Raw genomic sequence first — 13697 nt, 5'->3', positions numbered from 1 at the left:
CATTCCTGGCTAGGTGGCCCCCATCTCTGCTCAGCAGTCCTTCTTCTTGGAACAGCATCTCATGGTCAAGGAACCTGATGCTTTCCTAGTGACATGCACATTCTTTGTGTACAACCATATATATGTGGGAAAATAAGACTATTAGATGTACAATTTTCTAAAGCTCTGTTTTGGTCTGAATCTGATCCCATTGAAGTCAATGGGAGTTTCTACCATTGACTTCGCTGTAAACAGAATTGTGCCATCATTGAATACTCCTGAAAATCCTATCCAAACTTCTAATAGCTGCAACTGTTTTGTTTGGGCATGCCCAGTGAAACAAACCTATTCTGTTTCAGTGCCCAAAACAAAATTAGGCCCAGTGAATTTAATATAGAATTATCTGGCTTTACACCTTTGTCTTCTAAGTTTCATATTTTCTCCTGTTTTTCAGTGCGTTGTGTTTGCTATGACTTCTGGTCAAATGTGGAATCATATCCGGGGACCTCCATATGCTCATAAGAATCCTCAGAATGGACAAGTGGTGAGTGAATTTTTTGCATCAGTATCTAAATTGACTTGATTGCCACAGAGTTCTGCAAATCTAAAGTACAGTGGGAAAATGGATCAGGATCACAATTCAGGAAACGTGAATATTGCCTATTGTGGAATTTAACAGATTTTCAAAAGCACTCTGCACCCCTCCCATTTGGACACCTAACTAAGTAGCCGTGTCTTCAAAATATCTTAGCTTCTATTTGTGCACCTAAGCAAAATGGTTGGATTTTCAAAGGCACTCAACACCAAGCAGCTCCTGCTGATCACAGATAAATAAATGATATGATTTTTTGTAGGGATGTGCTAAGTAATAAGATTAAAATGTAAACTAGTCTGAACTTTCACTTATTCTTCAAGCTCAGCTCAGAAAACTGTCAACTTCCTATGAGCTGAGGTCTGCCATCATTGCTGCTATGTATCCCTGCTACTGTTGTCAGAAATAAAATGCTCATAGGAGAGGGAAAACAAATTTCCAAACTACTCCCCAACATGCACAGTGATTTGCTGAGAAGGGGGAGCAAAGCCCCCTGACTTCACCTTTGAGAAGGTGCCAACAGGTGATGAAAAGATGGCCCAGGTTATTATCCATCATTTTCAGTATTTGCCACTGCCAAAAAGTAATTGGAGTGGAGGCTTACAAGGCTTGCAAAAACTTTGGCAAATGTCCACCTTTTTTCCTACTTAATGGAACTTCTAACCATTTTCAAGTTTTCCCATTGCTAGTTCACCTTGCCTGTTGTTTAGGCCTAAAAGAATAAATCCTCTCTCTTTTTTTGGATGCTTCATATCCTAATTGGAGTAGCAGAAAGTGATGGCTTGAATTTGATTACTGACCCACAGTGTATCAGGATTATAGCAGGAGATTGATGACATAAAATGACGTGATTCAGTCTGGTGCTTTGTTATGCAGAACTAGATCCAATAAAGTGATAAATAATGTCAGTAAAACATTGTGATTAGAAGGGTTTAGAATTTTTCATTAGTGCCTTGGAGTATTTAATGTATCATGTCTTCCTACAGAGTGACAGAAAGGTGAAAGATGGCAGAGAAAAGACACTGTCCTAAACAATTTCTTCATATCTAGTTTCATACATATCGTCCTTCTTAAAGACTAATTTCTGCTGTGCTGCCTACAGTGAAGCTAGTTGAGTTATATAAAAAAATGCCGACGTTATTCCACTTTCCATAAATTTTGTCATCTCAACCGTCTTCAGATTGTGAGCTCCTCAGACTAGGGGCTGTCCCTTCTTGAGTATCTGTGAAGCTGGAATGTGAGTCAAGAGACCTAGATTCTATTCCCAACTCTGTCGTTGATCTGTTGTGTTACTTTCAGCAAGTCACTTCCTCTCTCAGTGCCTCTCTCCCACCTCTCACCCTTTGTCCATATTCTTTATTTAGACTATACGCTCTTTGAGGCCATGACTGTCTCATTATGATTTTATAAAATGCTTAACACAAATAATACGTTTTAGTTTCTGAGATGTCAAGAAGGATTTGGACACAGGCTACTAGTGGTCTAGTTTATGAACTATTGACCAATGTAATTAGGCGTCAAAGCAAATTTCAGTTCATAACGGGTAGATAGATCATCATTTTCAGAAGTCTGATATAGGACTTATCAAATATTAAACTAGAAGTTTAGTGATATTTGATATACCTGAGCATATTTTACTGTTTTTTTTTTTCAGATAATAGTATTGTACATTTTTAAAGTCACACCCTCAAGGCTTTAGTTACATATCTTTTAAGTTGGAGTCATAACACATATATACAGTAACTTTTCTGTGATATTTATGTGGCCTCTTTGTTAATTCATAATAGCACTACTTGGTACTTTATCACAATTTTTAATCTGTACATCTTGATTATGTTTACAAACATGAGTAAGCAACATTATCCTTGGACACATGAGAGATATGGATAGGTTACATCCTAAATTTATTAAATTTTGTGTTCAAATTTGTTCTCACTTTTGTGTATATAATACACTGGATGCATAAGTATGACCCAACTGTGTGCTCATGTGTGTATCAGTTGTTGCATGCACACTCTTGAAAAGGCATATAAAGGCTTAGTAGTTTTAATGTGAGATTTAAATCCTCTACGATTGAAGGGATTCTCTGCTTTTGCGGCTGGAATCCAGGTTGATGCATAGTGCAAGTCCTGCTTAGCCTGAGATGCACCACACTTTTAAAGAGACAGCATTCTATCGTTAGAGCCCTCCACGGATACAAAATTAGTATCCACATCTGATCCACAGTCCGCAAACATGGATATCTGTGGATTTGCAGGGCTCTATCTTTATGTCAACTGTACGTTTATGAGGCCAAAAAATATTTACTGCTGATGGTTGAGATATTGTTGAGCTGCACTTCCCAGATGTTGTGGGTCTGACCATCTGTGGGATCAGGTGGGATTTTTTCTCCCTTGGGGCCAAATTGGCAGGGTGTTGGGGGAGGGGGAGCTGTTCACCTTCCTTGCAGCATCATGGAGGCACAGTTTCAGGTTAAAAGGAGTGTGAATAGTGATTTTTAAGGTTAGAAAGAGATATAGAAATGTTTGGTTTATCTCAACTTGAAGCTGGTGTTCAGTGCAGATAAAGGGCTGAAAGAGCCAGCTCCCAGAGAGAAGTGTATATAAGAGGCCAAGGATATGGCTGGTGGATCTTTTTTGCCTGTGAAGTAATGGGGAAATCTTAAGCCTTTGCAGACTGAGGTACCTGCATACTGCCTTGTTGGAGAAGGGTGAGCAGATTCAGAGATGAACTGAGTGTTAGGGACAAGGCTGAAGAGGACCAACCCTGAATTACTGGTTATATGGTATCAGGCCATTTAACCCCCCGTTGGACTCCGTTAAATGCAGGGAGATAGTACAAGTTCAGTCAATAAAGTTACAGCCTGTTTTAAATCCATCTCTTTGTTTCATTCACTTGCCTGTCCTGATCAATGGTAAATATTGGCACCCATTTCACTTTCCACCTATGATAGGTGTTTGTCCTCTTTACGGTTTTGATGGAACTGCTTGATTTTTGTGCTTGTGTATTCACTCTGACTCCTGCGAAAGACTGCAGGATGAAATATAGGATTTTGAAGACTACATCATAAATTATTATCAGTGATGTCCCTTCGCTGTAAACTTGTCTAGGTCTGATAAAAGGGATGGTTACTACATAGGTGCTTTAAATCCCAAGGATTGCATTATAGATAATTATAATGGAATACATGTTCCTGCCCTTCTTTCCTCATTCAACCAAACTCCTCTGTACAGCTTTTTCTACAGTTACCCTTTCATAGCACCCTACTAGTCTGTAAATACAAATACTTGATATATTTTTGAAAACTGACTTCTGTTTACTTTTACACAAAATAAGTTTTAGTAAATTGAATGTACATGTAAATTAACATAGTACAACATAATGTAAGGAAAATCAATAACTAGAGCTGTGTGATGCTGGGATTGGTTTGCAAGTTTATTTGGCACAATTTAGATGTTGTCTAGTCTGGCACCAGTCAAGTGCTAATGGTCCACTTAACAGTATGATACATCAAAACACCACTCATTATCAGATTGCTTAAGAAGAGTATTCAATACCACAAAGACATGGGATGTAAAATGAATATTTTTGTAACGGAAACAATTTTGCTCTGTTCATTTTATTCAGTGAATCCAAAGATTTATCAAGGATACACCCTTTAACTTAGACAACTTCATTTTACATTGTTCAAACTAAAGCTTTCAACATCTCTCAATCATTTTTAATTATTATAGGCTGGCTAGATGTGGTATGTAGTTTAGCAGATTACAATCCCCTAGATGGAAGGATAATGTATACCACCTCAAAAATAGTTGAGTGTGTGTGCCTCAGAATCAATTGGAAGACAAGGACAGTTTCTGTTTCAAGCATGTTTTCTTATAGATTCCATCATTCCAAGACAGATTTATATGAAGGCCTGCGGCCTCAAGCAGCCTCTTTCTTAGTGTGTACCTGTAGGCAGCAGGTCTGAGAGCCATTGCTTCTTGTTTTCCATTTTCCATTTCATTACTGTAGCATGGTGTAGTTTGTAGCTATTATTCAAATGAATAAAAACTTTTAAAAAACTTCTTTCTTTAGTCCATGCTGTTTCAGATCAGCAGTTCTCTGTATATGTATCGGTTCAGTCATGGATTTTTTTCTGGCTCTGGTCTAGTTCATTGGACTAGCCCTCCATCTAACTTATGTGGTTCCATGATAGTTGGAACTACTTGAAGCCATGACTAATAGCTGCCCACGAGAGTCAATTAAAAAAAATTGCAAAATATCTGTGATGGTCCAAATTACCTCTTTCTTTAAATGCCTCTGGGAAGGCATATTCAGACTTTATCTTTGTCATGAGTAAGCATTGGTTGAGGCAATCCTTAATGCAGGCTTTAAGAGTCCAGCTGATGAGGACTGTTTCTTTCTTTATTTGATCACTTCCATGTTTATTTCATATTTCCAAAGCTATGTGATTTGGGATAGAGGCAGAGCTGTTATCAGATACATCTACAAAATCACTTGCATTCTAACCCCATTTTAAATCCTTCATAACTTCCTGAATCTTCACCTTTCAGGCTGAAAATTTCCAGGCTTCTTGTCTGACAAAGATGACTTTGGAAGGAAAGGATAGGGTGTGGAGGTGGGATTTTGAACAAAATTTGTCGTGAGTTTTAAAAGCAAGGAAAGTGAGGGAAGAAATAATTTCTCCATTGTGTTTGTAACATAGCCCTGTTGGCACAGCTGCTGCAAGTAAAAAGCCCACTAAACATCCACAAAGTCACTTCATTGTCCTTCAGATCTCTCTCTGATGCTGTCTAAGGGGCATCTACACTAACATAGTCACCACTTTTACAAAACTGTGATAAATCTTGTACAAAGTATGCCTTGTGAGGTCTCATTGGAAAAGCTGTAATCTCCTGAGTATTATTATCTGGTTATACGTTGTATATCGACATTGTGTGTGGAATTATGAGATTTTGCTATATGTTTGTTACTCAAACATGTTGTGAGTCTGAGATATGCCCACAGGTCAGCTCTTCAGGAATAAAAAAGGAACTGTAAACAAAAGCCTCATCTCCAAAGACACCTCAAATGGCACATGCAAAGAATGTGCAAGCAAAAATTTGCAATTCGTATAAAGGACTGATGGCAAAGTATGTATGCAATGGAGCTGCTTGACCCCATGCCACAGGATTTTTCCAGCAATAAGGGTCAAAATATAAAGAAGGCGAACAAAGGCCACCGGTCTCCTCTTTCCTATCCCATCTCTGGACTGGTGAATTCTGATAGGGGAAACTATTTGGGCAATCAAGAGAGACTTATATAAAACTAGCAGATTTAACATCCCTGCTATCATTTTGGAATACGTACTTTGATCCAAATGTAATGTCTTTTATTTGCTTTAACTTTTTAGTAACTCTCATTTCTTTTTCTTAGTTAATACATCTTTAGTTAGTTTACTAGAGGATTCACTGCAGTGTTGTCTTTGGAGTAAGGTCCTAAGCATCCATTGACCTGGGTAAGTGACTGACCCCTTAGCACTGGAAGAACCTAATGTATGGTGATTTTTGGTTTTAATAACCTGTCATCACAGAAGTCCAGTTTGTCTGGGTGGCAATATGGACTGGAGTGTTTAAGGGGACTGTCTGTGGCTCCATTTTTAAGATAGTATAGCAATCCAGGAGCACACATTTGTCTGGTTAAATCTAATTCTAGGATATACCACCAAGGATGGGCGTGTCTTCCCAGTTTTTTCAGTCTGACCTGAGATAGGCCCTCTCAGCTGTAACCCAGACCAAGCATGATGACACCATCCTTAAAACTCTCCTTTGCCATGGCACCTACAAAGAAAAATGGGTAGGCAGCTGGTGTGCTGAGACCACTGCCTGTCATGCTGACCATTTTTATCTCATTGCTTCCTTGTGCTCCTCCATCTATTTGTATCCGCCTGTTGTCTTTTGTCTTATATTTTGATTGTAAGATTTTAGGGCAGGTATGATTTTTTATTATGTATTTGTACAGTGCAGTGCAATGGGAGCATGACTGCAGCTCCTAGGTGCTACTGCGAATCAGATAATACAAATAATAAATTTTGGTATGAAAATAGACTGTGCTACTACTTATTTGAGTGGCAGGATTGTGGCCTATATTTTCAAATCCAAAGCTGTTTCTCAGAGAAATAAGTGTACAGCATTATAAATTATATTTTTGAAGTCTTGTTTCAGTACGTTTCTTACATAGAATCGCTCTATTTTATATTTTGCATGTGACCTGCCCTCTAACAATCTTCAAATTAAAATATGGTTTTCTGAGTCCTGGATTTACTTTCTTTAAATACCATCAGACTCTGAGTCAGATTATGTACAGAATTTATAACTGTATCTTACTGATTTAAATGTTTAATTAGACATTTGTTACTGATATGATATGTACAAGTAAATGGAAAATTGAGCTTTTCCAAAACCTTGGCAATCAAAAGTATGTGTTCCCTGATGACATGATGTTAACAAAGAGGATCTTCTGCAGCTTACTGTAAAAGACCCCTCTTCTGATTTCCAGATGTTGCCACGTGTTTTAATCAGGGTGGATTTGATTTAAATCAAATCGATTTAAATCACTAGTCAGAAAGACTCGATTTAATCATGGTTTTCTACATAAAGGTGCATTCTTGTTGGTTGTTATAACCTTAATACATATTCTTCACAACTCAGAAATAGATGTAGGTTTCATTTTTAGAAGGTACACACTATACATTTTTAAACAGTGATTTATTTTGAAAATTTTTCAGATTAGTTTTAGAGCTATATCAGAAAATGAATGATTGTTTGGTTATTCCATTTACCAAAGGTAATTGAAGCAGATATTTATGAAGTCACTGGGAGGTGAACTATCTCTCCAGTTCAACAGGCTAATGATTAATATTTGGAGGATTTTCTTGCCATGCTGTATTAGGAGGAGAACATCACTAGACAGGCATTTAAATTGTTTTATTTAACTAAAACAACGTTAAGTATTCTGTATCAGAGGGGTAGCCGTGTTAGTCTGAATCTGTAAAAAGCAACAGAGGGTCCTGTGGCACCTTTAAGACTAACAGAAGTATTGGAGCATAAGCTTTCGTGGGTGAATGCCCACTTCATCAGATGCAAGGTTAAGTATTCTGTATTTTATTCTTCAACAGCAAACATATAATATTTTAACAAAACAAGCAAATGTCCCTTGCTTCTCACATTTATCTCCAGACTTCTTTTCCTTGTCCAGATCTATTCCACCCCCAACAATCTTCTATTCATTGAACTTTTTGAAACTTTGCACTTTTAGAGAGAGGTAAGGGATTGACTCTATGTACACAAATTTGCAGTGGGACAATAGAGTTGAGGTCTGTTATTTTTTACCTCTATATATTATTTATTTATTTTAAAACATTTTTGCATGTTTGCATAACAAGCATGTTACCTCTGGGGAGACAAATCCACAGTTTGAGAACTGCAAAACTAAACATCTCTGATGGTATCTTCTAGACTGAGCACTGAGTCCCATTGGGTAGATAGAAAGATTAACCTACATAATCTATACAGAAGCCTGTGGAACCCCATAAAATTGGGTCCGTAATCCATGAACTATTGGAACTCATTTACAAAACTTTTCTTAAACAATATGAATATATTGTCTCATACTATAGAATTAGAATTTATAATCCCTATTCCATGATGAGATATCTTTGAGCTATAATGTATCTTAATTAAAACTATCTTTAGTTAGGTTTTTTCCTCAAAAAGCATTTTATCAAAAAACTCCGATCTAAATAAAAAAATCTAATTTTTTTAAATTTTTTTTTTTTAAAATCATTGATTTTTATCCACCCTGGTTTTAACTCAATTGTTTCCCTCTGTAGAACAGAAGGTAGCATAAATTAGAATATTTTTCAGTCATAATGCACTCTCATATCTTCCTCTGGATGGTATAATATTGGTGTCCATGACAGCTACCGTTATGTCAAACTGAACTGGAGAAAAGTAATGCAGTTCATAACTACTTATAAACTGTTACTTGCCTCACATATCACCATAGAAGATTCATTGTACTTGTCATTATTTAAAATGACAACTTCATTTCTCCTTAAATTCCTATCTTTAAAGAGACTAAGAGCTTTTGTCTGCTTCACTGAAAAGCACTATTTACCTTGCCAGTAGCTTTCCTTAGTATCATCACAACTCTATCTTTAGCTCACCTATAACCCTTACAATACTAAGCTTGCCTCCCCAAAGTACTCTAATTCTGCACACATTATTTTGTATCACATTTTCAACCATCTTTTAGTGACTTTAAGACTGTGATCATAATGTAGAACACTACCCTCACTTAATTTTGTGATGTATTATTAGAAACTTTCTCAAACTTCTCTGTTGTGTTATTGAATGTTTCTGAAAGTAAATGTTAAGGGCCTGTTTGTGTGACCCTTACTCATGTTAGGTAGTACTCTTTTTTTTTTTTTTTAATAGTCACACCAATTTCAGCTTATTCTAGTATTTGGTCTTATGTGAGGGCTGGTCTACACTGGGGCGGGGATCAATCTAACATACGCAACTTCAGCTACGAGAATAACGTAGCTGAAGTCGATGTATCTTAGATCGATTTACCTCGCGTCCTCACGGCGCGGGATCGACGGCCGCGGCTCCCCCGTCGACTCCGCTTCCGCCTCTCGCTTTGGTGAAGTTCCGGAGTTGACGGGGAGCGTATTCGGGGATTGATTTATCGCGTCTAGACGAGACGCGATAAATCGATCCCCGATAGATCGATTACTACCCGCCGATCTGGCGGGTAGTGAAGACGTACCTTAAGGGTGGAGGAACCTGGCCAGCAATGTCTACTGTAGAAAATAGAACCATAGATTAGGTGTCTTCTTGTGGTACTTCCTTCAGTGGCTATTCAGTGGTGCTTTTCAGTTCTGTTTTGAGAGCCTCCCAATGAGTCCTTTAGGGTCATTCACTCTAGTCTTTTGTCTTGGCAGTTGTTCTCTACATCAGTGTTCCATTTTTGGAGTTCTTCTATACCTTTTTCCACAATATTTCTTGTAGGATTGGATGCCGATCTGTGTGACATTCAGCTCTGTCACTATTTTATCTGAATCAGATGGTGCCATCAGGTGTCTTATTGGTGTCTGATTAAGAATGGTCCATGGATGAGCATTAGCTGTCTGAAGGTCAGTAAGAGATGGTGGAGTTTATTTCAGGTCTCTTAATTAAGGGTATACACTTGCCAGTGATTATGTGATTTTATAACATGGCAATCTTATTAGATTTTAAGCTGCTTTTAGATAATCATATAATAGGAATAGCTTGGACTGATTTCATTTATATATGTTAGGAAATTTTGACTTTTCAGTGGTTTGGAAGCAACTTATACCATTATCCTTGTCTTTGTTGCTTCAAAATTAGTCTTCTGCAATGTACCCTACATGAGACTACACCTTAAAACTATTTGAAACCTTAGTGTAGTGCAGAATTGGGCAGCCCACCCTTGTTCTGAAGCAGTCTGGATTTGTGATCTTCATAGCATACTGTAAAGCCCATGAATTTCCTTGTATGTGTGGGGAGGATTGAGAGATCGGGAAGGAAAATGAGAGAGGGTGGGATGTGATTATTTTATTGTCAGATGGTGGTTTTCTTACACAGCTTGATGCTGTTGTGAATTGGTTATCGGTACTAGCCACCTGGTACTAGCCACTGTCAGAAGACCGGATATTGGGTTAGATGGACCATTGGTCTGACCCAGTATGGCCATTCTTATGTTCTTAGGATAGAATTTCGCCTTGGAGTTGCAATTTATGTCCATTTACTAAACCCCTAAAATATAACACCTTATAAAAGTGGATCAAATGTAAATATATGTTCAATTACAGTGCTCTTTATTCAAACATTTCTTTCTATATCTTCAACAATTCTGTAATCACTGATCTTTATTCTTGCACAGTACCTAAATTATCACTTTTCAAAGAGGAATGCCAACAATGGCATTCGATAATCTGTATGTTCCTTAAACTAGGTGAAAATATTCACAGTTTCTCTGAAGACTTTTACTATTAGGCAATGAAGAATGAAGTAGTGTGTATCACAATATTTTTAGAGTATCTGGACTGTTACATTCATCAGCAGCTAAGCAGGGGTGAAATGTTATTTGTGACAATGCATTCTTAAGTATTGTTTGACATAGCTTTTTCATAGGATTCTAATTAAAATAAATTGAACTGGTGCTTTGAACCATTTCAAAGAATGGCTTTTTCTTTCAAGCCAAGTAAATTATAATAGATCATATTGCTTTTTTGCTTTCCACATATGTGGATAAATGTTTGAAGCATACAAAATACAGTTCAACATCATTGCATTCTAAACACACATAGCTGTACATCAGATTTAATTATAACAGTATCAGAATATAAAATCAGTCCTGCCTCTGGCAGTGTAAAGGGATAGCAATTCGCGAGCACCTCCTTGACCCTTGGCCACTGTGCCTGTGGCAGGTGGGAGAACCTGGGCTCGCCCACTACTTTGGGTCCCAACCCTATGACTAGCAGCCACCTCCTGCTTCCTTCACTACTGTCTATTGCAGCATTCCCTGCGTTGTTTCCCACTCTGTCCCAACAGCTTCTTGGGTCCCTGGCTGGTTCCCTGTTTAAACAGGGTCTCTCCCAGGCCTTCTTGCCCAGAGAGTCCATAACAATCCCTGCCCTGTTCGCTCAGGACTCTTTCTCACAGGTGCCTTCACCTGGTGAGCTTCTAACAAGTCTCTGGCCCTTCTTATCAGGGCTGTCTCTCTTAGGCCTCTGTGCCTGGAGAGCTTCACAGTCCTTCCCCTGCTTAGGCAGAGTTTCTCCCCAGTCTCTGTACCTGTGAAATCTCCCAGCCTGCGACTGCTCTGTCCAGTTGCTGCAGCTTCCTCAGCCAGCCAGGAACAGCATCCTTCCCCCGCTGGCTCCAGCCAGCAACCAAGCTGTCCAGACCCTGTAATTTCTTTTATATGAGCCTTCTAACCTCTGTTTGACTGCCTCCTCTGCAGGCCACTTGGAGGACCCCACTCTACTGCCTTTTTGGGGGGCAGGGTATGGTAGGACCGCAGGGCCTTCTGGAGGGTATCAAAGGGCCTGGTACATTCCATCACATACAGTGTTTGTAATGTACAATTATAAATTTTAGGTTGATATGGACACGTTTTGCTACCTTATTCATAAATAAAGATTATAGAGTGTGTTATCTTAACTTGCAAACTTAGCATCCAATTTTGCAATCCTTGCGCAGGTTCAATTATTATTTATATTCTAGGAGTACTTGTGGCACCTTAGAGACTAACAAATTTATAAATTTGTTAGTCTCTAAGGTGCCACAAGTACTCCTGTTCTTTTTGCGGATACAGACTAACACGGCTGCTACTCTGAAACCTGTCATTTATATTCTAGTAGTTCTTAGGGGGATCAAGTCCCATTGTCATGCTCTCTGAGTAGTCCTATTTAATTCCAGATCCCATTGAATCCTGGATTTTGGTAATTGGTTGGTCTTTTTCTGTTTTTCTTGGATTACAGTTTCTTGCAGAAATAATGCATTTGTTCAAGTATATAAATTACTTTACTGGTGATAAAATATTGTGCTTTGTTATAAGTGAGAAGTTGAGGATTTTGGGTTCTGTCTGTGTACAATAAAATTAATTTTCAATGACCACCAAAGCAGTGAGATTATGATGAAGTTACTGTTAGTAAAGGCTTTTGCAACACTCCAGTTATAAACCTGTATTCTGATTGGAGCAAGAAAACTTTAGAAATCAGATTCAATATGTAAGATATTAAACTAACATAAAACAATGTCTCTGCATTTTAAGGATTAATATAGGAAATCAGCACATGGACAAACAGGCATCCATTATATGTAATGTAGTACAGGAAGAAAATGTAAAACTAACTTGTGTAAGAAGTCTGCTGCCTTTTTCTTTATTGTCTTCTAGAAGGGTCATTGTAAAGGGCATTTCAGTAACACAATCTACTCGTAAAGAAAGATTGAGTAATATTCTTGTAGTCACAGAGAAATAACACCTTATCTTATACACCATACTATTTTAATGGGAAAAAAGCCAAGATTTCAGTGACAGAAATATGCTTGGATGAAGAGAGCTCATAGTTCAGAATGATCCCTCCATTCTTAAAACAATCAGCTCTCAAAAGATATATGCCATAAAAGCACAAGCCAGGACTACTATTTCTCTATGCTTATGCGGTCTTGAACTAAGAGCATTGCAGTTTTGGCCAGGTGAAGATAAAGCACATTCTGTATCATCCAAGACTTGATTTCAGACAAATAATCAGACAAGTAACCTGCCATGATTAAATCAAATGAAAAGGACACATTTTAATTACTACCTGTAACAATTGTAACCCAATTTAAATCACCCAATAATAGCATCAAGCACTGACAAGAAGATAAAAAATAAGTTGAGTGAAAATAGGCCTCTAGACACCATATCCAATTTCACTTGGAGGTAAAGCTACTGTTGCACAAAAAATAAAAAAATGGGACTGCAGGATGTGCACATGGGAAGGTGTGAAGGGGTTCACACACCACAGGAACACCTCCTTGTGGCCAGGCATAGTGTAGCAGCTTTCTCCCCATATGGCACTGTGATTGGGTGTGCCTACCCCATACCGATTTAGCAGGGGTTAATCACACTCTGTAGGCCAAGGAAGTCACACTTCTTCACCCCTGCTGGGCATGCACCAACTGGAACCCGAGTATAAAAGGGAGTAGCTCAGATCAGTCTGGGCTGGCCACTGATGAGAGCAGACGTGTGTTGCAGGGTTTTGGACATTGCTGAAGCTCCAGGACACAGAAACCAACTGGGTTGAGACGCCAGTGGACCCCAGCCGACGGCTGACAGAGGAGAGACAGCAGAGGCTGTAAGACTACTAGCATTTGAAGGAAGGGTAGGAAGCAGCCCAGAGAACAGGACTGTTGTAATGGGTGACTGTCAAGGCTGGATCCCCACTTTGAACTTTAGGGTTCAAATGTAGGGGCCTGCATGAAAACTTCTAAGCTTATCTACCAGCTTAGCTTTGGTCCGCTGCCACCATCACAAGAATTCCCTCCCTGGGAAGCCTTGAGAAACC

General features: G+C 38.5%; 1 protein-coding gene across 1 annotated transcript in view; it reads left to right on the top strand.

The window, feature by feature from the left end:
- Positions 1 to 13697, top strand: part of TUSC3 (tumor suppressor candidate 3) — a 272148-nt gene that overhangs the window by 152489 nt on the left and 105962 nt on the right. Inside the window, exon 6 of the mRNA XM_024192953.1 lies at positions 434 to 523. Within this exon, the coding sequence (XP_024048721.1) occupies positions 434 to 523 (90 nt within the window). The remainder of the gene's footprint in view (positions 1 to 433; positions 524 to 13697) is intronic.

The sequence above is a fragment of the Terrapene carolina genome, unplaced genomic scaffold (assembly GCF_002925995.2).
Source record: "Terrapene carolina triunguis isolate 2854851 unplaced genomic scaffold, T_m_triunguis-2.0 Scaffold66, whole genome shotgun sequence".
NCBI classification, from domain to species: Eukaryota; Metazoa; Chordata; order Testudines; family Emydidae; genus Terrapene; species Terrapene triunguis.
The sequence above is the reverse complement of the archived record's forward strand: the minus strand, read 5'-3'. Positions and strand labels throughout refer to the sequence as shown.